General features: G+C 35.1%; 3 protein-coding genes and 2 long non-coding RNA genes across 6 annotated transcripts; all 5 read right to left on the minus strand.

Moving 5' to 3' along the window:
- Positions 1–4640: 4640 nt before the first annotated feature.
- LOC148764421 (uncharacterized) lies at positions 4641–5046 on the minus strand. The gene is made up of 2 exons (XR_016026313.1): positions 4904–5046; positions 4641–4813 (listed from the first exon to the last, which is right to left on the minus strand). It is a non-coding gene; the product is annotated as an uncharacterized LOC148764421 (long non-coding RNA).
- Positions 5047–6408: 1362 nt separating this feature from the next.
- Positions 6409–7168, minus strand: LOC108663207 (uncharacterized). The gene is made up of 2 exons (XR_001929227.2): positions 6930–7168; positions 6409–6796 (listed from the first exon to the last, which is right to left on the minus strand). It is a non-coding gene; the product is annotated as an uncharacterized LOC108663207 (long non-coding RNA).
- Positions 7169–9595: 2427 nt separating this feature from the next.
- On the minus strand, positions 9596–10710 carry LOC18610942 (late embryogenesis abundant protein). 2 transcript variants are annotated; one of them, XM_007046891.3, is made up of 4 exons: positions 10534–10710; positions 10216–10425; positions 9991–10124; positions 9596–9892 (listed from the first exon to the last, which is right to left on the minus strand). In XM_007046891.3, exons 2-4 carry the CDS (start codon positions 10395–10397, stop codon positions 9819–9821), a joined length of 390 nt encoding a protein of 129 aa, XP_007046953.3. In that variant the 5' UTR covers positions 10398–10425; positions 10534–10710; the 3' UTR covers positions 9596–9818. The 2 variants fall into 2 exon arrangements, with proteins under 2 accessions (XP_007046953.3, XP_088666055.1); XM_088809929.1 differs by lacking the exon at positions 10534–10710 and having other exon boundaries at positions 10216–10440.
- Positions 10711–13680: 2970 nt separating this feature from the next.
- Positions 13681–16211, minus strand: LOC18610943 (SCARECROW-LIKE protein 7-like). The gene is made up of 2 exons (XM_018114145.2): positions 16039–16211; positions 13681–15937 (listed from the first exon to the last, which is right to left on the minus strand). The coding sequence occupies exon 2, from the start codon at positions 15901–15903 to the stop codon at positions 14077–14079; it is 1827 nt and encodes a 608-aa protein (XP_017969634.2). The 5' UTR covers positions 15904–15937; positions 16039–16211; the 3' UTR covers positions 13681–14076.
- Positions 16212–21791: 5580 nt separating this feature from the next.
- On the minus strand, positions 21792–27753 carry SDH1-1 (succinate dehydrogenase 1-1). The gene is made up of 16 exons (XM_007046895.3): positions 27501–27753; positions 26806–26967; positions 26608–26695; positions 25984–26130; positions 25756–25896; positions 25399–25484; positions 25231–25323; positions 25062–25125; positions 24743–24886; positions 24196–24383; positions 23666–23840; positions 23413–23583; positions 23115–23184; positions 22909–23029; positions 22781–22818; positions 21792–22223 (listed from the first exon to the last, which is right to left on the minus strand). Exons 1-16 carry the CDS (start codon positions 27603–27605, stop codon positions 22121–22123), a joined length of 1896 nt encoding a protein of 631 aa, XP_007046957.1. The 5' UTR covers positions 27606–27753; the 3' UTR covers positions 21792–22120.
- Positions 27754–27865: the final 112 nt, after the last annotated feature.

Here is a 27865-nt window from a genome sequence, read left to right on the forward strand (position 1 = left end):
TGAACAAGTTTATGGATTTGTTTTGTTTGAATTAGTCAAAGGAATAAAACTCAAATATATTCACAATCATTACACGAATAGGCATGCGAAGAACACATCAAGATTTGATGAGATTTTGCTCGTAAAATATTGATGACTTCTCCTCAGCCATCGATTTTCAATTAAAAAAAGAAATGATTTCTCTGGTAAAGTATGATTCATGCTGGCAATTGACCCATGGAAAGTTTAATATTAACTTAATCATAGGCTTTGAAAATACTAACATTGGTTATGGCCTCCTCTGTTGAATTTAAGGGTTGCTGAGAGGGCTGGGACTTTGAATCACATGGTTCAAAGAGAAGCAAATCGAAGATGTGATGGGAAGAAATGGACTCAAGGCATCGCGTTTGTCAAACCCCGTAATTCCCAACACAAAATCCACCTGTTCGATTTTCAACGCAAAATAGGCCGAAGGGTTTGGACTTTGGGCACATCAGATTTCTTTCAGTGTGTTACTTGCAAAATGAACCAAATTGTTTTAGAAATTTGCACTTTTGACAGATCGTTTGTCAGAGGAGGACGTTTTAGTTTCTAAATGAGTAGACACGTGTAGACGGTTAATTCGATTAATTTAATTAATAGATTTTTTTAATTAAATTAATCGAATGTGTTGGGAAAATTAACTCAATAGATAGAAAATGAAGTTTTTAACCTATCAATCAAATTAAATTGATTAATTCAATGAACTGAATTTCTTATGTCATTTTACAAACACATATATTATAAGATATGAATGACTTATATATAAATGGGTTAATCTTATTAATCGAAAAAAATTTTCAAAACCAAAACTGATAAAATTAATCAATTTAATCATGTTTATTTATGAATTAATTGAACCGTTTAAATCAAAAATTTTTGATTAATTTGATTTTAATCAACAATTGCTCACTCTTATAAATAAGAGTTTCACCTACGCCCTCAGCCACGTCATATCCTCATGAATAAACAGTAAAAAATAAAAATTATGTACAAAAAATTATTAATTAACTTAACTATTCAGATTGAAAATTGTGTTGTAAGCAATTTATCCAGCTTAATTTTTTTTGATCCCAGCATGTGGTTAATGAATGGATTTGACATTTCCATGAAATTATTGGATATAATCATATTAAGAAGCAGGAATTTTAATAAATTACAAAATTTTCTGTCAAATTTAATTTAATTGTTTTAATTTTTACGTTTGATACTAACATTTTTGTTAGTTATGTTGATGATTAAAACAGCACTTAAATTCTTATAAATAAAATAATTAAACACAATTTATGAATGTTAAAAGTAATTTATTAGTACATTTAATTGGACCATTAATATACAAATAAAAAGTCTAAATAAAAAAATTTCCAACATGTATATATATAAGATGGTCCATATTCCACTAAGAAAACGTATAATGAACTATCTTACCTCAAATATTTGTTTTTTAATGTCATTTGAAAGAGACATAATATCTAAAAAAATCTCTAAGCTATTTAACAAAATTTAAATAAATTTTTATATTTTTATTACGTTCAATCAAATTCTTATATTTTATTTTCAGTCAGATAAGTTTTTATACTTTTGTTTTAAGTCAAATAAACTCTTATAACTAATAATTGATTTGATTAAAATGTTATTTGTCATTATAAGTAATGTGGCACTAACGTGGCATGCTAACATATTATAATTAATAATAATGTGATATGTTGACATATCATAATTAATGTTGTTACGCATGATAATATGGTTATGTGACATTTTTTACTCTTCATATTAATATCATGTCAGAGTCAAGTGAATATAAAACGATAACTGACATTTTGACTAATAATAACTTATTTGATCCAAAATAAGAGTAAAGATTTGATTAAATTTAATAAAAAATAAATTTTTAAAAATTTATTAAATGATTTAGAATTTTTTTTAACATTATACCTATAAAAAAAGCCTTTGAATTCATTTCACGAATCAATTGTTTAGGTTAGAAAAACTAAAAAAAGAATTAACCTAACTTTTTATTCACTCGTCCAATGCCTAATACCATTAGGTGGTGGTGCCACAGAAGTTAAAGACAAATGCTTTAATGGTTATTACTGTTCTCCTCCTCGTCAATGTGGTCTTGTCTTGATTGTAACGAAAAAGATTATAAAACTACTGAATCTCATGTTCTACTCTCATCATCATACATGAATTTCGTTTAATATTTTATTTCCTTTATTAAATGTATGTTAAGAACTTTTGAATTCATTTCAACATCACATGTTTGTGTTGGAAAATATACAAAGGAAGTTAGCCTAACTTTTCTCACTCCTTCAATGCCTAATACCATGGAAGTTACCACAAATGCTCGTATTAGATTTTATATTGCTTTGTCTTTGATTGCGGTACTTTGGGAACAAGATGTGGCCTGAGCTAAAAATTGCAATCTGGAGCCTTTTTTTTTCTTGGGGCAAAGCCCACCAACTGTAAGCACCCACCAGCCATACCCCGGAAAACTGTTCCAATAAAATCCTCTTCAAGTCATTTGAAAAACATGACTTACGAAACAAAAAAGAAAATGAATAATTCATTTGACAAATGCTACGATCACTCATCATTTTTAAACAAAAACCAAGGTTTCCAAGAAAGAACACCCACACCTCCATGTGCTGAGGTCAAGTTAGAGATTTAGGATTCGGCACAACAAGACACCAACTATGAAACTCTGCAGAAACTTCAGGCTCCGAAGGGGATCTTCCATAAAGGCTTTGGAGATGCTCAGATCAGAATAAATTGTGCTAGAGTCGCAACCTACGAGAGGATGTCCGGTTCCAAAAAGCTGATACACGAGTGCCTTGCAAGGCGTGAACGAAAGAGGAAGAAAAGCTTGGGTTTTCGAAGCAAGGTTTTCAGCTCCAGAAAAGTTTCTGTACAATTCCCAGATGGAAGATGGTGGCCTTTGCAGGAATGGGGATGACTCAAATTAATTAGTCCACTTGGCCTGGATGATGAAGCTGATAAAGGACAGACAGTCTATCGTCTAATTGCAACACTATCAATCTGTTTCCTGATAACTTATTTACAGAATTTTTCCTTCTAAGTCTAGATATTTGGGTTCAAAATTTATCCTTCCAACTACTTTTCCAACATGAAGTTTCTACTCAGTAATCAAATATTACAATGCAAATTGTTTACATTTATACTGCAGTCTCAAGTATTCAGATTTACAGTCCAGTCCAAAACAATCCATGGCGGAAGGGTAGAACTCTGGATGTGGATCTCAATCGACGATGGCCGATGGGTGACTACCAAGAACGGCATAGAGCTGACTTCGGAACAATGAGATGGGATTTTACCTTACCAAAAAAGACAACAAAAGACGCAATATTATTATGGAAAAAGAAAACAATAATCTTGCTATTACCTAAAACCAACCACAAAAAAGCCCAAGCCCAATAAGGAAGACACAGAGATAAATATCTTTAACAACCAGAATCACACGAAGAGAACAACAAAGAACACATACAAGGAGATCCGGGCGGATTCGAACCACCAACCTCTCCAACCCCTATCCGGGATTGAGCGCTCTGCCGTTTTGAGCTTACAGATCTTTCCAAACACAAGGATCAGACGAGTTCAGCGTCCATGCCCAACCTATTAAACTCAGCATTCTTTCTAATTCCCAGATTGTAGTTTTATTGGCGATATGGTGAGCACAAATCCACTTTCTAATGACATTTTTCCCACCCAAGACCTATGAGAGACTTTCAAAGCCGAAAATAGAAATTTTTTTAAAAAGAAATGTCCGTTGAATATAATTTCAATCCTCATTTTCACCCTCCAAAATTGAATACTATAACCCGTAATTGAAAAATATTTGACACAATGTTAAAACAACTTCGAAATTCATCTTTAATTTTGGTTCATATTAAAAATATTTAAATAAAAAGGGAGTTCGGCAGTTAAATCAAGCACTACACGGTAAAATTCAAAATAAAAATCGGCTGAGAAAACATATGAATTTTTATAATTTCACATTCCTAAATGGTCAAATCAAGTATCATATTTAATTGCAAATCTACAAATAGAGCCAGAAAATTATTCACAGAAAAATTGAGATTCCGTAGCACTCAGCTTCACTATCAAACACTAAAATATGAGATTCAGCTTCACTAAACAAATTTTCAGCTGCTCAAATCAATCCATCCTTCCAACCTGCAAAAAATAACTTGATACAATGGAGACCAGATACAAAACAGTAATGGCTTTTTCTGATATTTGCGGGAACAAAGTGACAAAAAAAGAGTAAATTTAACAGATCAAAACATAAAGCTTGAGCCAAATATTCAGTTAAAAATAAAATTTAACAAATCATACAAATGCAAGAGTCAAATTCTACACCAAGCAAACTATACAGTTAAAAATAAACTTAGAGAGCAATAGAGATTGTTTAAACACATGAAAAATGTAGTGGTAGATAAAAATTTATAGGGAAAGTAAATACTAACTTTCATCACCTTGACTGCCACTTACCATAGGCATATCAAAACTGCCAAAGAAGTGTTTCAACTTTGACATAATTGCAGACGGTACCAATCACCAACACAAATGCGCAACATATAAATATAAACAAGACACCAAAATTTACGTGGAAAACCCCTTCAATATTAAGGGGAAAAACCACGGGACCGTAGTCCACTGAAAATTTTCACTATGTAAAGGAACTGGATACACAGTTGGCATGTACCTCTTATGATCAATCTCCGACAACAAAAAACAGGAGTTCTTCAACACTAATCTCAGTAAAGCAGAGCCGCTGCACCATATAAACCAAGAAGGGTTCAAATAACAAGCCTTCAATGCTTCAACAATTAGCAAGTGATGGAAAGATCTTCAGAGACTAGACCTGCTGCTGCAACGGATTTTTTATTATCATGAGACTCCAAAGCTGGTTCCTTCACTTCCAAGGTCTACAAATACCTTCTGATATAAAATCTTGAAAGTTGACCAAGCTCAAACACTCCACTCCATCCACCTTGACTTTAAATGTTTATCAAAGAACAGAGATGCATTTGCCAACATGCTTGACATAGTAAATCCACTAATATTTCAACATCATGCTCACCACTGGGACGTCTTTCATCAAAATCCTCAATAGCCAGGGAAGGAACTCCAACCTTCAACCCAATGTAAACAGAAGCCCATGCAAGGGCCTAAAGAGCTACAAAGAGAGCAATACAAGCCAAATACACATGCTGCCTCAACCTATGTATGACATTCTCCTATAATTGTACAGTTTGATAATGCACCACTAGCAAATCGACACTAAGATACTAAAAATGCAATTGGCCTAAAAAATAATAAGAATATATATAAACAACCATCATAGAATAGAAAATAGCTTACGCAATTAAAGGGCATCCATATTTTTGCAGGCACAACAATCTCAAGATGGAATGAACCTCAACATAGAATAGTCAATATTGAAACATTCTGGTAAATGAACCAATGTTAGAGAGGCATGGCAACTTTGAATGATGTAAAGCTTTACCGTGTTGGCTGAGATGGCTTTGAGATGGAATATGATCAGTCCTAACTAACAATACAGTATGGCCAATACTTTGTAAAGAGAGCAAAATGTTGCGAATAACAGATATAATATTGCTCTATTGCTCTATATCTGCCATGGCAACTGTAGATGTTCTGATTAACTTCTCATTGCAGGTATATCAGATAACCACAAGTACTTTGGTACACCTACTTTTTATTGAAAACCAATTTCTTTAGTTCAATTTTAATTGATAGACCACAACTTGATTAATGTTAACAATATAATGAGAATTTAATAAACTAATATATCAACAAAATAGTTTCAATTTGCTTCCGAAGATACTGGTTATTAATTTTTTTTAAGTTAATTTTTTCAAAGATAAAATTTTGATTTCAAAATTAAGATAAAAATTAGTACTATAAGAGTTGTAATATAACAGTATTGCTTAACTTTTGAAAAAAAAGATTGAATCAGAATAATTTAAAAGTTTTATAAAATAGGTGACAAAATCAAAATCATGTTAAAGGCTCTTTTTAGGATAAGTGCTAAATATTTGACCAATTATAAATTTATTCTATAATCTTAAATGATAATGAAAATCTTAAAATATGTTAAAGCCTAATGGTGATCGTGCCATCTTGGTCAAAATTAGTGGTTAACTCTACTTACAAAATAACTAGCAAAAACTTGAATTTTAAAGCAAATTTAGACAAGGCGAATTTTGGTTTAAAATATGTAAAGAATACCTTGGCCTTGCGATTTGCTAGTAGAGATCAATGGCTTGGAGGTCATTCCGATGTTGATGATGATGATTGATGTGGATCATGCATCCATCCCGTATGGTGCAAGAATATCAGAGGGGACTAACGGCAGAGTAAATAATGGAAAGCGAAAGGGGAGAGGGGGAGGGGAGAAAGAGTAAAGGCACGACACACCACACCACAGCAGAGGGGAGAACCCGGGCAACCCCGTGCGAACTCCCCTCAAAACACCAAAAAATTGAATTTTTTATTAAGTTCGGGTGACCTGCCATGCAAGCGCACCTGTCATGGCAAAGGTCGGGGATGACAAAGATAGATCAGGACTCAGCCCCCTTCCATAAATAAATAGTAAGACTTTTGCCCTGACATCTTACACATCCTTTCAAAACAAAGCTCCCTTCAGCCCACATCGCTATTTCCCAACATCATTCTTACCACGAACCTCGACCGAAACTCTTCCCTATTTAGATATAATCTTTCTCCATCTCTGGACAATTACAAGAATAAACATAAACAAAAGAATCCCGCAAGATTACAAGAATAGAACGTGTACAAAGGAATCCATGAGAAATCAGGAGACATCAAAAGAAAAACGCACTTAGGAAGATAGGACATCATACCAATCTTTGCCTGCATAACGCCTTTAAGCCTCTGCAAACCGGAGAACTTTAGATCTTAGATCCGATTACGTTAATCCGCTCATCGAACAAAATCTTATATCAAAAGAAGATCAAGGAGCGACGCAACCGGTACCGAAGACACAATTCTTGGAAGGAAAATCATCATGGAGAATAAATCTTATCTGCAAAAAGAAAGAAATCAAACGGCAAAGAGGAAAATAAGAGGGTTTGGTTAGAATGAAACCTACCCTTCCACAAAGCGTTAATATATAGAGGGCGCTTTGAGGAATGGACGGTCAAAATAAAAGAGTGCTTGGCAAGAGCAATGGAGAAGATGCGTCCACGTGTACTGAGTCGGCATCTTTTATAGAGGAAATTATGCTGCCGAAGGAAAGGTGAAAAGAATTGTACGAAACGTCCAATGGTGGAGCACCACGTGACGCATATGAGGTGGCTACAGGTCAATGTTTGTGAAATTGCGTTGTGAATACGCAAGTTGGGTTGTTCTGATCTGACCTTATCAAAAACGACTCTAGAGCCCTCGGGGACCTTTCCTTCGGAAACACGGCCGTGTTGAGTACTATTAGGTTTCTATGGAAATAAAACCTTCAAATTAATTGAATTTGATTAAAAGGCTGTTTGGTCCATTATTTTTTTAATTTAAAAATTATTATTAAAATTTTATAAAAAATAATAATTTTTAAAATTAAGTAAAAATTATTTAATAAACTATTTAATAAAATAAATTATATAAATTTTAATTTTATTTAAAATTATCATAAAGAGTATTCATAACATTTTCAATCACCTAAATTTATATATAATATCAAATATTAAAATAAAAATATCAATAAAGAACTCAAAAAAAAAAAAGAAAAAAGATGAAATAATGAATTTAACATTAAAATCTTTTTTTGTGAAAAAGAGAAAAAAATCTTGAAATACTATTGAACGCAGTTTTGAATTTTAAATTTTTTTTTTGTTATTAGGTTTTTTTTTTATAATTGGGGGAAGGAAGATTCAAATCCTGCTCTTTAAGTAAAGAGATTATGCACCAATTAATGAAACAAATGCTAGAGTGCATATTTTATTATTAGGTTTTTTGTGTTTTTTAGTAATTTTTACAAAAAGAGATTGAGGAAAGAGAAATCGCGATTTACATTGAAAAATGATAATTTGAAAAGGGAATAAGAAGAGAGAGAGATTGATTGAAAAAATGATATTTTTTAAAAAATTAATGTGTTTTTTTTTTTAAAGAGAAAGCTCCTCCATAAAACTTTTTTAATCTCTTTTTTTTTAATTTATTTTTTTAAAAATTATTTTTTTAAAAGTTTTTCAAAAAATCATATTTGATCTAATTTTTATTTTTAATAAATAGATAAGTTAAAAACCAAACAAGCATTAATGTAATTTAATATTTTAAAAAAAAACGATTTATTTGATTATTTGAATCAATTTTTTTATCAAAATTATTAAAATAATTATATAGCTTATTTAGTTAGAGTTCTTATTATATAAAACTATTATCTAGTTCAATTATAATATTTAATTAGATTATGAGTAACAATATCATCTAATAACTCTAACTAAGTATTTTATTTAATTATCAAATATATACAACTCAATCGTAATAAAAAATTAATTATCAATAAATTGTTTTAAATATGATATATTATTAATAATTTCAAATACATATAATTAAACTAAATACATTTAGATTTTATGTATAAACATTATCAACAAATTAACTAAAAGTCTTTTAAATATACTTTTTATATTTAATATTTATTAAAACTAATCAAATCGATTATATGGAACAAATTAATTTTTGTTTTAAGATAAAGTTAAATCGATATTGAATAATTTTTATTGAAATTTTAATTAATTTAATTTTTAAAAAATTAAAAATTAAATAAATGTCAAATTAAAAATTCACCTCTAATTTTTAATTGTGTCCATCTTATTAATGACTTATTTTGTTAACAAAATTAAAATTTTCAAATAATTATTCTCACAGTAAATGGTCTAATTTCAACATTTAAAATTAATTAATTTTTGAAGGGAGAAAAAAATATTTCATTTAAGTTTAACCTTTATTTTATTTTAGCTACCGAAATATAGTAAACAGTAGCTAAGTTTAGAACTTAGGTTCTCTTATGAAAACAGTTCCTCATATGTAATTTAGGAAAAGAGACAAGACCCATCTTTGTATTGTAAACCTCCACAATTATATTTGATAATGTAGAATCTTGTAGTTGATCAGCTGATAGCAACACAAAATAAATGGTGGTACCGTATTTTGAGTTTATATTATAGTTGAAAGGATGAAATAGGGAAGACAACAAGAAGAAAAAAAAATCATTTTAAAATTTATAATAAATTAAAAATATATTTAAAATAAATTTAATTAATTTTGAATTGAAAATATTTTAATAATTTCTTTTTCATAAAAGGTATTGAGTGAGTGTGAATTGACAGGAAAAAATTCACAAAATATATTTAAAAAATTAAAACTATAAAAACGATCGGATCGACGTTAAACCAATCTAAGCCGCTACTGACCTTGGCCCATGGACATTTTAAAAAGCCCGTCATCATTTTTTTATTTGCGAATGGAAATAGGGAGTTTGCTTCTCAACTGATACAAGAAATTATCAGTATCCAAATGGTTCAAAATTTATCCCATTAAAACCCTAAAACCTATATGCCACTTCAAGGCTTATAATAAGCGAGCCAGGGTGTCCCAAGGACCAGCAATTCACATTAACAAATATACTGAAAGAAAAAAGAAAGCTTCAGCAGCTTTCACAGCGTAGATAGATTAGTCCAAGAGAGAAAAATTCCAGAGCAAAATATATCTCATAAACATCAAATCTCTGATCTTCCAAGTTAACTCGAAGCCTGGGTTTGGTGCCTGGCTTTCTCCTTCTCTTTCACTTCACTCCCCTGTGTCTTGTCATAAGCTTCATGCACAAAGCAAACGCAGAGCAATTAAAGTAAGTAGAGTTTTTCTACAACTTTGATGATTAATGAATGTACTTACAGACAGCCTTCAACTCACCTGGATGATTTTCATGAATCTCCTTGTCCATTTCTATTTTAGAGTTACTCTGATTCCCTCCATATGTCCCTCCAAATCCTTCTTCATCCGACCTCGTGGCATACCCCTCTCCAAATGAATGAGACATCACATCTCTTAACAAACAGAATTCAACATGAACAATTCAGACAACAGAAAAGGGAGGAGTGTAGTCAAGCAAATTTCAATAGTGTTCATGTTACTAACCCAGTTTTTTCGTTAGGATTTTTTTCTGTCTCGTCCATGGTTTGTGGATTTCCTGAACCCTTAGAAGAACTTGTAACAGGCCTGAAGCTGATCACTGACCTTTTGTGGCCTAAAGAAGATTGCAGGGAAGAGGAGAAAATTGCTGGTGGCTGAGCTCGAACTGATCGAATTGCCCGATTCATTTTCGTTTTCTTTCCAGTTGTGAAGAGACTAATATATACTCATCAAAAGGAAGTGATTTTAGCCAATAAATACATTGCATTAAGGGTATAATGACAGAAATTGAGGCTGGTTCAAAAGTGCTGATCCAGACCTTACCACAAAGAAAATACCAGAAACCTTCTGTCACAGTACGACACGTGGAAATGTCTTGGAGACGTGTCGAGTTCGTATATAGCTTCTGGTTACGTGGGGCTTTCTGCTTTTTATGCCGGTGAGTCTCCCCCAGATGGCACTTCTGCAGGCAAAGCTTGGTTTGTGGATAACGAGCCTAGAGCTATTCTAATGGTGGCGAATCACATGCTTAGGAACAACCACAGGTTGCCGCAGTCGACTGGCCTTTTAAGATATCGACACAGACTCAACGTTCGCGTGACAATGTCCGAGGAGACCAATTCCACTGTTCGGATGGCCAAGGCCCATGTTGCGTAGACGGTCCATCACCCCAGATTCTAACCTCATCCTGGCCCATAAACACGTCCATATAGTATGGCGAGGTGAGGTCCATCTTTATAGTATAAATGAGTAAAATTAAAGTTTGATAATTAATTTATACATTATCAATTAATTAAATGTTGATATTTTATTAATAAATAAACATCAATATGCTAAAGAAGTAAAATTAAAATTCATATTTGATGCACAAATAATGTATAAAACGAAATATTACTATTTTGTTAATAACTTAATTTGAAAATTAAAACTTTTAAAAAATATTCATAATTTAAAAAATATTTAATTTGAAAGATTTTTGAATTTTTAATTTTACATGATATTTTGTAATTAATTAATTGTATATAAATATTATACATGAACAATATATCAAATATAAACTTGTAAAATTAGTTTAAATTGCAAACATGATAAAAGAAGAGAGTATAACGGAGAAGAAATGCCATACAGCCTTCAATATCCACTGTAAATTGCTATTTGCATTCCAAGCTTTATTGTCATGTCCACATCCTAAAATCAAATGCTCCACAATAACTACTCTCTTATTGAGTATATGGAGATGGAAGCTAGCAAATTTGGCTCAAATTCCAGATAATTAAAATTCTATTTTCTGATTCTTCAACACAAAAAATAAATAAATAAAATGGGGCAAATTCAAATCCTTATTCTTGTGCTACTTGGGCTCTGTACCAAACCAGCAAAAACAAAGCCTTTATTTAGAAAACAATAAAATGAAGGCGAGAGATACGCTGCCGAGGAAAAAAAAAAGTTGCAGTGTCAGGATTAGTCTAGTCTAAGTCTAGAGCAGGATATATAGAGAGAGAGAGAGAGAGAGAGAGGACACGTCACTTTAACTAATACAGTTCAGAGTCTCATGTCTCCAGATTGTGGGACCACTCGACCGTTGCTGCTACTGGCAGCTTGCTGATCTCATCACGCACCTTCAGTACCAACAATAAGAGCTAAGGAGTAGGGGGGAGGTGATACGGTCACCCACATAGTACATGGGTACGTGCATGATGTCAGAGCTCTTTGGGCGCCTTCGGCCCTTGATTTGCCAGCATTATTCAGTCTTTTCGGGCCGCCTTCAGTGGATTTTAATGCCATTTCTCTGATGGACTGTCTCTCCTGTTTATGCAGGTGGGGTTCTCGTCCTAATTCATTGAAGAAAAAAAATATAAAAAAAAAACAAAAAGAAAAGGTAAGGGAAGGGTGTTAGGTCTCCACAAAATTTCAATTCCCCCAAAGTAAATTGGAAGCAACAATCGCAGTGTTGGAAGATCGATGACTTTGATTTTCCATGGTCCATTGTTCAATATTAGAGTTTTGGCTGGGAGAAAATTCAGTCAAGTACCAAGCTAACGAAAAGACGAGAGAACCATCCGACTACAAAATTGGACCCTTGCAGAAAAGAGAAAGAAGGGAGAAACCTCTCCTCTGCATAGGTGCAAACGGTTCACGTGTAAGATGAAACCAGAACTTGACATGGATCTAGTTAATGGTATCAGGTTTATCAATGTTGTAAGGCATCCATCCATCAGGATACCAAAATGCAGGCCAAATCTTGAATATATATGGTATTTAGGCAGAAGATTGAGAGTCAATTTTCTTTGCAAATTTAGGGTGAAACAAGTTCTTACAGGGAACATATCAGATGAGCTGTGTGATGGAAGAGCATTGACAAAGAGAGTTGAAAGAGGACCCATACCAGAACCCTAAAAGGGTACTCTAGTTATATGGGGGGTTCAACGTCTCGACTCTCAACAATCTTATGGCTAGAAGTGACCCCATGCCGGTCTCAATCAGTGGACTAGAAACAACATCATGCAAAAACCCCATCACCAACCTTGTCCTGTTCTTGGCCCATTGGTTATCAGGGAGTTGGAAACAGGCAGCTTTCATCGCCCTGGTTCCATCTCAATTATGTCAAAGGATGGGATATCATGTTCAAGCTACTCACTTGTGTCCCTCCCTTCATTTTCCACTATTGGGTGGAAATTAGACAATCAAGATTTTAACAAAACTCTAAAATCAAATGAGAAACCCGCAATCAGGGGATAAAATCTCACGTTCAATTCCTCCCACAAAGAGAGAGAAAGAGGGAGATTTAGAGTTTGATTCAAGATGACAATGACTGCCATTAAATCTTATAACCAACAGTAGAAAGGCCTGCCATAGATTTAGAAAAATAAGAATAGCAGGGATGGCAACAACCACCGCAAGCGAAATTCAAAGTCCTTTCCCAGCCGAATAACAAAGGAAAATGATGGGTACTGTAAGATAGCAGCAGCCCAAAGATTGAAAGTTGATCGAGAGAAAAGATAAAAAGATTACCTGCCATATAATTTACGCAAAGGCAGAGTTTCTATGTAAAAGTCTTAATCAGAAAACCCTGTTCCATGAAATCATAAGTACTGTGTTGGTCCTCATCAAACACCAAATACAGAAAATCCCAGTTCAACCCAAGACTCGGTCTCAATCAAAACACCCAATTCCAGTGCCTGTGAAAGAGAGTGACATTTTTAACTCTTTGTTCATGGTTTTTACTACACCCTGCAGGGTGCAAGGCCAGGTGAAAAATCTGATCACATTAGTAAATATAGACAGAGTCACAGGGTCTTTCATTCAGGGGGCAACCAGTGACCAGAACAAGGCTTCAAGTTCAAAGAAAGAGCACGAGAAACTATAGTTTCTTAGTCATTAAATCAGTTTTCACCTTCTATTGCAATGGCACTGAACTAAAGTCTACATTGACAATAACATGAAACTAGGAAAGGAAAAAGAAATAAACCATATCAAAAGGTTTCAAATTTATATACAAAGCAAAGTTGCTAGACACCCTAAGGGAAAAGTTGTTCTCGAATTTCATTTTCCCCTATGTTACAATTTTTGTCATGCTGAAAGTTCCAAACCTGTTCATAAAAGAAAAAAAAAAAACCCAACAAAAACAGAACCCAGAACTAAAATAACCAAAAGATAAATCTAAGATCAAAATCAAAATGAAAAAAATTAATATAACCATGGAAATAACCCTAAAAAGCTTCTCAATTGCCCCTTAAAATATTACCACTGTTTCACTGAGCTGAGGCCCCAGAGTCTTCCCAGATCAAAATCTGTTCCATTCCACACTAGAGAAAAATTACCAGGTGGAAAATTTTACAACTGTGAACGCGAAAATCCCACAAATCATCAACGCCACGATGAAACCGTGAGTAGAGGCACCTCGTTCCAAGCTAAAGAGAGAAATCCAGGTTGGGATTCAATCAGTGAATACGAAGAGCTGTAATTGTAATTCCACAACAGAATTCTCGCTTGACTTCTCGCGTAATGGCTAAGGGCTACCGTTTCAAAACCTGCACTCTCTAGTAAATTCTTCCATTGTTCTTTATCTTCCATCCGTTCCCTCCGTTTTTCCACTTCTTCCGGTCCAATAACCCCCGCGATTCTTCGACCAAGTAATAGTCTCTCAACTTGGATCCTCTCTGGCGAGTCTCGAGGCAAGTTCGGTTCCAACGATTCGAACACGGCTGAGTAATACCTTAATGCATTCTTAAACCGGTTCTCGAACCCGACTCGATTCAAACTCGCTTCGTACTCACCCAATGTCACAATTTTCGGGTTCAAAGATTTAGCCAACAGGAGAGCGGTTTCTACAGTGACCGGAGCTTCATCCAACAAATTGTACAATTGAAGCATGAAATTTACAGCCAACACCTCATCCTGGTCAACCCGGAAACTCAACTCGTTAAGCTCCTCAATTGGAGTGAGAATTGGTTCGAACTCAAAATTCAAATCCAGGAGCTTCGCAAAGTCACGGAGACGATTACCAGTAGCATAAAGAGAAGATGCTGGAGATTTTCCCAAAACCGGAGCGGGTATACCCGAGATTCGGATTTGGGTCGGTTTTCCAGCAGAACGCGTAGCTAACGCTTGCAAAAGAGCAGCCCACTGAACTCCTTGAACAATTCCAAAGTCCACTATGTGAATCTTACTTGCTCTCTCCGTTGCTTCGAGAATCGCTTGATTTGCCGTCAAATGAGCAAACTTTGAGTAGGGACACGCGTCGTTCAAAGCTTTGTAAGAGAGAGTGAACTCCTCCGACGTCGTATCGAGAATAGTCAATCTTTTCTCAGCTTGACGCGAGACTCTGCTATAGAGAGCTTCGGTGAAGTAAAAAGCCACTCTTTCAGTTGGATCTCCGCATTCTGATATTGATTCCCTGAGTCGAATCAGTGATTTAATCGCGCGTTCAGGCTCCGACTCAGCTAGTCTGGCACAGTCGAGTAAAGCTTTTAAAAGCGGGGGAGCTGACTCGGCCTCGGGAGAGGCGGATGAGACGCCTACGACGTCGTTTATGGATGGCGTTTGGCTCGGAGGAGTGCTTATTTTGGTTTCTTTAACGGTCACTTGAGGAGGAGGAGGTGGAGGGGATGGGGCCCACGTAGATAACTGAGGCTGAGCTTGAAGAGAGTTAGGGTTTTTCTGTGCTTCTGTTGAGAAAATCACTCGGTTCAGATCGGACGGCGGAGAGCACGTCACGCTGAGACGATTCGGGCAAGCACTAAAGGGATCGGCACCGTAGAGACCAAAATCGCCATTGTTCTGCCACGCCTCACAACCAGACGGCAGATTCGAACTATCCGTTGAATCCCCACTGTTCATTAAGCTATCCATCCACTCGTCCGAGTCAAACTCACCACCCGCACCACCACAAAAATCCGGGAACCGAAACCCACTGGATTGATGCTCGATGTTTGGAAACTGAAACCCTTCTCCAGTATCTCCCTGAAACGGGTCGGCAAAACCAGGTCCTGAAAGCCCGTACCCGAGATTGGGGGCGTTGGAAACGGCATGGTGTGTATTGGGCCAAGGGTTTATAGAAAAGGGATTGAGACCAAGGAGCTGTTGCTGCTGATGGTGGTGTTGCTGTTGTTGTTGCTCTTGCTGTTGCTTTTGCTTTATAACTTGTTGAGCGATTGCCATTAGATTTCCACTATCCGCGCACATATATGCCATCCTCCGGCAAATCTTCGCCGGAAATTTTCGTAAACTGTACGCACATTACCCACAAAAAACTATAAAAAATCAGCAAAAGAGTGAGTGTTTTAAAGCATGAAAGAGGAGGAGAGAGAAGAGGAAGAGGGTACATACAAGACTGTAGGCCCGAGAGTAACTGGATCAGAAGCTCTACAAACTTGGATTTAGCTTAAGCTAAGAGAAAGAGAGAGAGAAACTGAGAGGGAGAAAGAGAGAAACTTGAGAAGTGTAGCTTTAAAGAACGAAAGCCAGTAGCAGAAGCCGGACGAGAGCTGAATAAAGTCCCTCCAAATGAAGAGTGGGTCCTTAATCCTTATAGCTATTATAAAAATAAGGTGGGTCCCGCCTTTTCTAAAGAAAATCAAATGCAATTAAAAAAAGAAAAATGACGTGGAAATAACGAAAGACATGAGAGGATGGAAATCCCGTATACCCTACTGTGAGCGGCTACCATGCTATTCCTACAAATCTACAAATTTCCAGCAGCTCTATCTCTCTTGTTTTTCTTTGTTTTTTCTGTCTCTCTGAGTCCCAGTTGCTGTGCACATGACGTGGCGCCCATACGACGTGTGGGACCCACTCTTTAATTTTCTATCTACCGAAATGACAACACCGGGAGGGGCGTCATTAGCGTCCACGTGTACCCGCCTCCCCTTTTGATTTCAATCTCTCCCGCTCTGTTCGGGGACCCCTTCGACATTGGGCTGCGGGGCCCACCCCTTCGTCACTACACATCGATTTTTTTTATACGGCTCGTCGGTGTCGCCGTCTCATTGACGTCATCAAACCCCCTCCATTCACCCCCTGTGATCGTCTAGGGAAGGTCGCTCTAATCTTAACCGTCCCTTTTTTTTGTTCTTCTTTCTAAAGATCTGGGCATCCGGTCCTGTCTGCTCTGCCCCCTCCCTGAGAGAGTGCAAAACGACGCCGTAATTCTCTCAAGGTCACGGCACACAGCTGATCGCATTTGTCAAACGTTAGGTTCCTCTTTTCTTTTCTTTTTTTTTTTTTTGTAATTTTTATTTTTCACCTTTTTTTTTTCTTTTGTTGTCAAGAGGGTAAAAAAAAAAAGGGTTAGCGACTAAAAGGTGGAAAAAAAAAATTGGCGTCGATGGGGGTGGGTCAAAAGGACTTTGCCCATTACGGTCCGTTCTTTTTGGGCGGTTGAGGGACCCACCAGGGGACGAGATGGGACCAAGGTGCCAAGGACCATGAAGAAGAACAAAAAACAAAAGTGGTAAAGTGGGGTCCAGAAAGGGGTGGAGGGTGAGGAATGCAATGGGTAATCCTCGACCAACCGAAATGCAACAACTAAGTAGAAAAAAAAAAAAAAACCAAAGAAAAGCAACGGTGCAGGATATTTTGACGGGGGGTGGGCAACGTTGTTTCGTTGATGGGGCTAGGTTGAAAGCAACTTGACACGTTGCCGTTGGCATGGCTGGGAAAGACGTTGCCTCCACAACAAAGCCCCTGGGTCAACTGCCCAACGTCTACATTTAGTGCTTTCTAATTACTACCCTCTTTTTTCCCTCTCCCCTAAACCCTTGGATTCGAATTTAATTTTATTAAATATTTTAATATTACAACTATAATTAATTTGTTAAATTAACTTACTTTAATCCGATCAATTATGCTTTTTTTCGAGTGTTATAATTTAACGAAACGAAGTGAGAAATTAAGTTAAAATTTTCATAAAAAGCATTAATGGTTAAACTGGGGAATGAGACGAAAGGCTTAGATTTTAGATTTACTTCAATTACACGCTATTGATCTTCTATTTTGGCCATCCTATTTATATCTTGCATTGGATTATTACTAAATATGAAAAAAAAAAAAAGCAAATTAGATAAAATTATGTCTTAATCAGCCGTCATTAGTTGGATGATTTGACAAGGAATTCACAGCAGTCGGTTCCAAAATGGCCCACTCTAATTACCACCTTATCTAAACTTTCTTTTTCCCCTTTCCAAACTCTCTTTACCATCACACTGGCTCTCAAAATTGTTCAGCTTTCCAATCATGTTGCCATTTCAATTCCGAGACTGCTAACTCTCCCGCTCTTCCTATCTGAGGCTGCTATAGCTCAATCTTTTTAACTTCAATTCAATCCCCGGCAACGATTTTGACCATAATGAGCAAATAGGCCACTTTTAGTTTCCGTTTTAACTGCTGAAATCCTAAAGCTTTCTTTCAAGCTTCTGGTTCTGAATGATCCAATTTCTATTTGATTTGAAAGATTTGATCATCAACTGTTCACTACTAAAATATTTTGGGTTCAAATCATTGTGATCTTGTCTCGTCGGTCCATTGGGATTTCGTGACTGTTCTTAAATTCTTATAGGATAAATCCAATTTAACATAGGATTGAAATGCAACTAGGTTTTCAGACCAAATTATAAGAATTTGGTTAGCTTTTTTCTTTTTCTGTGAAGGACGCACCCCGATTTTAATATAAAAAAACCCAAATCGAAAAATTTTGAAACAAGTCATTTACACGAGAGCATTTATTCTCTTTAAAAATAAAAGAGTATCACTTTTTATATATTTATTTGGATAAGTTATTTTGAGTATAATTACAATCATAATTAATTTAATACGAAAGTAAAACGTCAATATTAATATATAAATTCATTAAAAGAAGAAAAGAAAATTATCATTTGATTGAGATATTGAATAGGAAATTTTCTTGTAATGGAGCAGTATTTAAATTTTTTTTATTTTCATTTCAAAAGCATAAATTCTAAGCTCCAAATATCCAATCTATTTTCCCCCTATTATCTTTTATTTTCTTTCTTCTTAATGGGGCCTTTTATATTAGAGAAATTAATTAGCCTACTGTTCTCCTTTAGTACTATTTATTAAATACAATAACATCTGATTAAAAATAGACCAAACAAACTAGCACACATAAAATTTGTATATCATTTTTTGTGAGATTGTTAGGCGCAGCTTATCTTAAATCAGAAACCGTTCACATTTAATCAATTTCATCCACAAACAGTATAATTAAATAATAATAACAATAATAAATCATCAAAGTTAAAATATAAAAACGAACAAAAACAATTCAAAATTATATATATATATATATTACATATAAAAATTATTGTTCGTTGACAGTGTTTTTGTCATTTTCTATGATTTTTCCTGCTTTCATTCTCATCGTAAATTGATAGCGCATGATGGGCTTGACCACATTCTTCCATCATTATGACATTTAATTTTATTTATTCATAATTTATAATAATAATTTAATTATGTGAGCACGATCTCTTCAATCTTATTTATTTTGCCCCATTAGCAATGGCGACTGCCTTTTTTCTAAATTGGACCACATCTCCCAAAAAAAGAAAAATCAATGTCACAGTCATTACTATTAATTTTTAGGAAAACAGTTGGACTCGATAATTGTCACTCCATGATGTTGCAAACCTTTGCTTTCATGTGCATATATCCAAACAAATTTTGAATTGGTTTTTAGAGTAATTTAAAGTAATTAAGTACTAATACGACTTTTTTTTGAGGGGGATCATTATTAGCAAATACTAAAGAACAAGATGCAAGATATAACAATCATGGATTTGGAATAACAAGAGGAACAGTGTGTGGAAAAGGACTATAGATTAGTGTAAGTTTGAGTGAGAAATTAGTAATGAGGACATGATTTAATAATAATGCAACTTGATGGTATAATCAAATTTTGATTAATCGGAATTCTCTTTATCATTTCACTTTTTAATTAGAAAGCAAGTGGTGTAATTATTTTAGTAAAAGTTTAGGTTTTAAGGTTTAGAGTTTAAAAAATATAATTCTTATTATTTTATTTTAATATATTCAAAATTGATTTCTTTTCAATTTTGTTATTATTTTTATGATTTTAAATATTCAAAATTTATATAAAAATAATTAAAAAATAATATATCCATGCCCGACAATTTATTTCAAATTCAAGCCAAATTAGGAAAAATGTAAAAATTTTTTTGTTAAATTTTAAGTATGTAATGGGATATAATGCTTTTATCATTTCTTAAATTTCTTACTGTTTGATTTTGAATTCTCAACATTAATATAAAAAAGTTTCAAAAAACATATAACGTACCCACTGTCGAATACTTTAATCCAAGTTCATGCAATTCAGAGAGAAAATATAGATGTATGTTTATTAAATTTTAAGTTTGTAAAGGGAATGTAATGTTTTTATCATTTCTTCGATTTTTTTTCTCTTCTTGTTAGGACTTAGATTCGAAATTTGCAAGTTGAAAATATGAAATCATGGAATTTTTTTCTTTTTCTTTTGGCTAAAACGGTTTCAGATCCTCACCCACACACACTATGTCTAAACCCTCAAAACAAAAAAAAGGAAAAAAGAAAATCTACAAAATTTTAATGTACCCAGGTTGAACTTATATCCATGCTAGGAGGCTTGTATGTGACTCGATCCGATCTGGCTGATTATTTTAATCTTTTTCTCTATGTATTTTTCTGGAACATATCCCTAGGGAGGCATTGTAGCCTTAACCCCTTAATAATCACAGTAAATTAAAAACAAATGATTATAAAATAGAAAAAGCAGGTTGATAAAAAGTGAAGCCCCGAACGTTTCTTAGTAAATCATGACGAAGTAGGATCTTTCAGTCAAACTAGCAATAGAGTGGGTTCTTGATCACCCAAAGGCTGCTTTTTTTGGTGCAAGTGTTTTTCACCAGCACCGATAGGCTACTACTACCAGGCAGTGACAACAGGCAGTGGCCTGTGACTGGTGAAAACAACTTGGAAAGACGTTTTTAGTACTTCTTTGTAGTGGGAGACACTGTACTTTTGACAAAATGGGATAGGATACTCATTGGGTTTTTTTTTTTTTTTTTTCCCCTTTTTCTCTTGAAAGTGTATTTGTCCTTCGATTTTTATATATATTGTCTATGCAAAAATCTGCTCTTTTAGTCAATTGTTATAATGATTAGTATTTTTAAACTAATATTTTGAGAACAACCCCCTTGGGATTGGATGATTATCTTGGCTTGTCTCCCCATGATAGTGATGCTTGCGCAAGAAAAATAACATAATGAACAACTTAACGACTGGTTTGGAAGACTTTTAGTATGGATTGGCTGCCCCACACTTATTTGAATGATTTTATTGAGGAAAGAGTAGGTGTAGCTAAGCAGGTTATGTCCTGTGGAGGTATGATCTTTAAATCAATGATCAAATGAAATTAAATACAGGGACCTGAAGTCGTGGCAACAAAAGGAGAAGCTTATTTCCTGCTGGGCTGCTTTGGTTCAAACGAGAAAAAAGATCATGTATCGAGCCACATGCTGAACAAGGGTTCAATTTGTGGGTCTTGAATGGGCTCGTACGGCCTATGATACATCTCACAGAACCCATAAACCAAATAACCCAAGTTTCTATGAACTTTGAAGCTTAATTTGATGCCATGATTCGGGGTGGGGGGAAGATGAAGCCAGGCTAAAAGAAGGGGTCGGGAGAAGGTAAGTTGGGTAGTGGTTCAAGTCTTGCAACACTATTATCAGCAGTTAAACTTGGACATGGGTCTAGTCCTCTTTTCCTTTCAGTTCAACAAATTCTTTGTCGTTCTTACCGTTCCCAAAAGAAATCCATCCAATCTACACTTTCCGAGAAAAGAGAAGAAACAGTCGTTCTCCACATCTCTTACCTTCCAATTTGGAGAAACTTTTTCACAGGGAGTGTATTCGGAGGAATACATCATCCCCACCAAAACATAATTAAATTGAGATTTTAGCGGAAAATTAGTCCTAATCAGGGTAAACAGTGAATTAATTTACTCATTGAGTTATTCTAATTAATTATGTTGTAATTTGAGAGCCTAACCACACAAGCACAACGGATTTTGAGCAACAGAAATAGCTGACTTTCAACTTCACATGTTAGTGTTAATGTCTGAAGGACAAGGAGTCACTCGTACAAAGGCTTCTCAAATCAAGCGACAGGTAACCTTATTACTGACCAAGGGAAATACAAAATTCGGACTAAGATTTAAACTTGTTGCTGCTTTCAATCACAAAAGTTCAATGATTGATGAATGGCACAAATATTGCCAAAAGCGCTGTACGTACAAATACTTTATTGCATCCTTTTTCTCCATAACTTATTCCGGGCTGAGTTGTTGCATACCTCGTAAATCATTTGCATAAAGCACATGATATGCCTTCTCGAATTAATACACACGGGCTTTAGGTGGGAATGACTCAATCTCATCATCTAATGTGTTCATGTGAACTGGCCGGTAATCCAGTCGAACCTTCTCATTCTCCCAATAGCTGCAAATCAAAGTAGAATTTGTAAACAAATCAACAACTTGATGTTCCAAACTAGATTTTAAACCAAAATAATGTGGCAATTTAGTGATTTGCATCCAAAATCTAGTAAATTACTAATGATACTCAATAGATGATTATCCCTAGCAATAATAAACATTCTCGGATTCACTCTGCCAATACGAACAACAAAAAAGTAGATTTTATCAGATTCAGGGCATTAAATCATGTTACCAATCAGACAACAAACAGAAATACCATGGAGAACCCGTAAACTTTATGCTCTTTCCTGCAAGAAACATTCTACACTTAAATGCCTCACCCGTGATATATTTTTCTTATAAGTGGCTCTAAGGGTCATATTATATATAAAATTCAATAACCTAAAGCCCAAGCATTATAAATTTATACATCTGGATTAAGATTGGTTCCTTATTAACAGAAACATGTCCTCGATACAAATACACCTGTCTCTACCAATTTTAAACTCCCCCCACCACGACATAAGTCCATATACATAATCACAATGCGTTCTTCCAAGTAAGGGAAAGAGATCTTACCCCAATGTGTGTTTCATCCAGTTCTCATCATCTCTTTTCTGCAAAATAAAAGCAAATTCACTTTATTAACAGTAGCTTGGCAAAAAGGACATAATAAAACTGAAAAAAAAAAGAAGAAAAACACTAACCGTAAAATCTTCACGGGCATGTGCACCTCTGCTCTCTTTCCTAGCTTCAGCAGAATGCATAGTGATACAGGCATTTATCAAAAGATTTTCCAGCTCGATAGTCTCTATCAAATCAGAGTTCCTGCAAAACAGTTTAAAAGTAAAGCTAGAAAACAATCAACTACAACAATGATTTGATCATCAACATCCTAGTCCTCCAATCTTACCATATTAGACTTCGATCCTTCAACTTAACATCATGGAAACTTTCCCATGCCTCATCAATTAACTGACAACCTATGAAACATACAAAGAAGTAAATAGGTTTTCCCAAGTAGTAACTAAAAGTTAAAAAAATTTATTAGATTCAGAAGTAGAATCTCATGAACAACATAAAGATCACTAATCACTCTATTTCCCTGATAAAATGAGGAACAAAAGGAAGGCTGAATGGGGAGAGGAAGACACATGACGCAAAAATCAAAGGGACAAAACTAAAACATTAATGATGAAGAAACATCACACCTTCTTCTAATGTTTCCTGTGTGCGGAAAACAGCGGCATTGTTTTGCATTACTCGTTGCATATTCAATCGAATTTTTGAAGTTGGAAGAGAACCATTTGAGTTTCTTATTTTGTCCAGCCATGCAATTGTTTTCTCACTGGCATCCTTCTCCAAAGGTTTCAGCTTCTCCCCTGAAAAATAACTTGTATATGAAATAACATCGAGCCATAAACAGCATAGTTACTCATCTGCAAAAAATAAAATACAACATGCCTGGTCTATGGATCTCTGCAACTCTATTTGCACAAGCCCGACCAAAGACAACAATATCAAGAAGGGAGTTTGCACCCAACCGATTGGCACCATGAACAGATGCACAGGCTGCCTCTCCAGCAGCCATTAGTCCAGGAACCACAGAATCGGGATTGCTGCCTCTGACAGTAACAACCTGAGAAAGCCAAAAGCACACTGATTAAATAAGGTGAGCGTTAAATTCACAAAATTTAAATGCATGGTGAGATTAAAACCACAAATAGTTGAATATCAGATGTGATTATTTGAAGAAACTAATTATTGCAAAACAGTTCTCAGATAATATTGCACATCTTTCAGTTTTAAAATATGTATATCAGTTATATAATCATACAGATAGATATCAACATATATTTGTTCTATGTATCTCTAAATGCATTAATATCAAAATTAAATTCCAGTAAACCTCCACAATTATACATTCTTTAATATCAGAAATATTTGTTCAGAACATCCACATGTAAATGCATTAATGCATCTGAATAACACACCTCTCCATGGTGATTTGTGGGAATTCCACCCATATTATAATGTACAGTAGGCAAGACAGGGATGGGCTCCTTTGTAACATCCACACCAGCAAAAATGGCAGCTGTCTCAGAGATACCTGGAAGCCTCTCCTTGAGCACCTCTGGGGGTAAGTGATTCAAGTGGAGATAGATATGATCCTTCAAAGGTCCTATTAAATATAAATATCACAGTTAAAGACTCCAAGTCCAGAGAAGATTCATATTATTTTGCATGTAACTGTTAATTGTCTGCATCACACAACACCAGAGATAAACATATCTTTGTTGTGGCATTGGCACCTACAAATATTAGTCTTTTAAAAAAAAAAAATTTGATACCGAAAACTTCAAAGAACTGAGACTAAGGATCCCATAAAAAGAAACCAATTATCTACTCTAACCACAAGCTCCATATTGCAATACCTAACTGTACATCTTGCAAACCCATATACACACCTTAAGCAAGAAAAACACAGATGACACTGCATGTAGTACAATGGAAATGTCAGCAGTGAGGAGATAAGCATACCTACACCACGACCTTCCCTGATTTCCATGGTCATAGATCTTGAAACAACATCCCTTGAAGCAAGATCCTTGGCCGTAGGGGCATACCGTTCCATAAAGCGTTCACCTTCACTATTTCTAAGAATACCACCTTCACCACGAGACCCTACAAATTGCCGATGAAAATTAGACTATGAACCTTCTCAACTTCAACTAAAGAAAAGGGTGCAATTTAAAATTAAATTCAAAAATAGAAAAAGAGAAAGGTATAATAACTTTCTATATCATACAAATATCGACCCAAGACAATGCCCTTCATAAGAAGTTGAATATGCACAAACCTTCAGTGATGAGGCACCCAGCCCCATAGATTCCCGTTGGGTGAAATTGCACAAACTCCAAATCCTGTAAGAAGGATACATCAAGAGGGGGACGAACAGAGAAAGAGATAGAAGAAAAGAGAGCAGCTCCAGGAAACAAATTTAAAGGATAGAATGAAACACAAGAAACCTGGAGGGGAAGCCCAGCACGAGCAACCATAGCATTGCCATCACCAGTGCATGTGTGAGCCGAGGTTGCAGAAAAGTAGGCTCTACCATATCCCTGAAAGAAACAGACAACAAAAATGAAGGTCCTTTATTCATTTCGAATAAAAATAAATAAGAATAAATACAATACCCCAGTAGCCAGAATTGTCGAAACAGCACGAAATCTATGTAGCGTTCCATCCTCCATGTTCAAAGCTATCACTCCCTGGCAGCTCCCTGCATATAAGGCATCAACAATCAACAAAACTTATTAACATTACACAATAAAATGAATGAAAAAAAAACTTTGTTTCGTCAAAGGTTCAAAGGTATAAAACGTGGGATGACACGTTCATCAAAATAAGAAAACAATAAAAAGCTCAAAAGTATGGACAGCTAAACATAACAAGGGATGATAAATATGCCAGGCCTAAGGTAACCAACACAAACAAAAGGAATCTGAAATGCAATTGACGGAGAAAACCTTAAGTTCCCTGAAATTGCCTACCATCACTATTCATCAACAGATCCAAAGCAAAATATTCAACAAAGAATTGGGTATTATGTTTCATAGCTTGGCCATAGAGAGAGTGCAATAGAGCATGCCCGGTTCTATCAGCAGCACATGCACAACGATAAGCCTGTCCACCTGGTCAAGATTGAAACATTGCGAAGTCAAGATCAGAATTCTACCCACTAATCATCTGAGCCCATTATCAACTTTGTGCACTCATACCTTTTCCAAAGTCAAGGCTTTGACCGCCAAAGGCACGCTGATATATTTTCCCATCTTCTGTTCGAGAAAAAGGCAACCCATAATTCTCAAGTTCAATAACAGCTTTTGGTGCCTCCCTGCACATATATTGAATAGCATCCTGATCACCTACAATAATACACCCTCTTCGGTTAAAACAGAAAACAAATGGAAAAAGATTGTTAGAAAGGTAGTTAACTACTGCACTATAGAGGTGCAAGTGGAAAAGGTAGTTTAATATTGCAATACAGAAGTGTAAATGTATGTGCACTGCATGGCTCTTATGCCTTTAGCATGAATCATATTGCTTTGTTACATATGATCATCTGATATTAGTAGTTTGATCAGAGTTTGAAGGAAAAAACAAAAGGTCAACATATGTGGAAGCCACTTCGACAAATTCAGGGAGATAACAATAAACAACTTCAGGCCAGACAACAGTGCACTTGAGGTAAACATATCCCTTTACTCAAAAACAGAAAGCTGATTAATAAATAGACCTTTGTTATACAGCTAAATATCGAGTAGAAGCATGTGCTTATATACTTCTCATATATTAAGTTCCTACAAAATCACAAAAGACACAAGCTCAATCAAGTCATGTACCTAACCAATCACTTCCTTTAACTGTGTCATACATGTGCCATCGCCAGTCATCTTCAGTCATATTCCCCAAAGCAGCATTTATACCACCCTGAACAGAAACGTCAAGACAGATATGAAGTCCACCTATCCATAGTCATAGTACACGTGTGCCTTGAATTATAGCAAGAACATCACTCATGATCATGAATTCCTGTATACCTGAGCCGCAACAGTATGTGAACGAGTTGGGAAAAGCTTGGTAATGCAAGCAGTATTGAATCCATGCTCTGAAAGACCTATGGCTGCTCTTAGACCCGCACCACCGGCACCAACCACCACCGCATCATATGTATGATCCACTATGGTATAAGGGGATCGTACCTGCAATAATCGCAAATGTTCAACACAGAATCCTATTTGTTCCATTTCTAATTACTATAATAATATATATGAAACGTTACCAATCAGAAGAACACATAATACTTAACAAGCAATCGAATATATAATGCATTTTACATAATTTTAGCTAAGTAAATTGGGGTAAAATCACGGTAACCTATCCAAGAAGAAAAAAGATATTAATTCTTAAGTTCGATATGTTTGTTTGCACAGTAAATTACCACAGTCAACTAAACGGAGCTAAGTTAAGATCATTTAAGAAAAACCTCTATAAATTTCTTAGACTATTTTCCTTGGCTGCATTTTCTCAGCAGCCAAACAATCCAACCAATAAAAAAATCATATAAATTAATAAAAAAAAAGACATATGAGGTAAAACCAATCAGAAAAAGAAAATCCAGAAATCGTGAACAAAAAGAAGAGGAAGAGATAAAAGCAAAACATCTCTTACTTTTCAAAATAGAAAATAAAAATTTTAAAAATCCGAAAAAGATTGGAAAAAGAAAGAACCGTACAGATTCGTTGTCGAGGAATTTGGAAATGTGAGATCTAAGAGAGTCATATGAGACCGATCTCTTCGAGTATGGAACTCGAAGGCTACGAGAAACGCAGCGCCACATCTCCCCCCACTTAACTAAGAATTTTGTTCGATAAGTTTTTCTTTCTTCTCCTTCTTCTTTTCTGAGTTATGAGTGAGGTAGGCGTGTGGTTAATCTGTAAATATTTGCTGGGAATTGTTCTCGGAAGAAACAGCGAAAAAGGAGGCGCAGTGAGATATTAGAGGAATAGGTGAAGTAACTCGCTGTGCTGTTACGCTTACCCTTGGGTTTTCGAGATAACTACCAAAATGCCATTCTAGTTGCATTTAAATTTTTAATTC

The sequence above is a fragment of the Theobroma cacao genome, chromosome 1 (assembly GCF_053813885.1).
Source record: "Theobroma cacao isolate CCN51 chromosome 1, ASM5381388v1, whole genome shotgun sequence".
NCBI lineage: Eukaryota > Viridiplantae > Streptophyta > Magnoliopsida > Malvales > Malvaceae > Theobroma > Theobroma cacao.

Coding starts and splice junctions, on each gene's coding strand:
- LOC18610942 (XM_007046891.3), bottom strand. CDS start 10,397: ATGAATCGGGCAATTCGATCAGTTCGAGCTCAGCCACCAGCAATTTTC. Junction 10,125..10,215: donor AATCCTAACGAAAAAACTGG/GTTAGTAACATG, acceptor CTGTTTGTTAAG/AGATGTGATGTCTCATTCAT. Junction 9,893..9,990: donor GATTCATGAAAATCATCCAG/GTGAGTTGAAGG, acceptor TTGTGCATGAAG/CTTATGACAAGACACAGGGG.
- LOC18610943 (XM_018114145.2), bottom strand. CDS start 15,903: ATGGCATATATGTGCGCGGATAGTGGAAATCTAATGGCAATCGCTCAA.
- SDH1-1 (XM_007046895.3), bottom strand. CDS start 27,605: ATGTGGCGCTGCGTTTCTCGTAGCCTTCGAGTTCCATACTCGAAGAGA. Junction 24,384..24,742: donor CAGGGAAGGTCGTGGTGTAG/GTATGCTTATCT, acceptor TATATTTAATAG/GACCTTTGAAGGATCATATC. Junction 23,030..23,114: donor AAGGATCGAAGTCTAATATG/GTAAGATTGGAG, acceptor ACTGTTTTGCAG/GAACTCTGATTTGATAGAGA.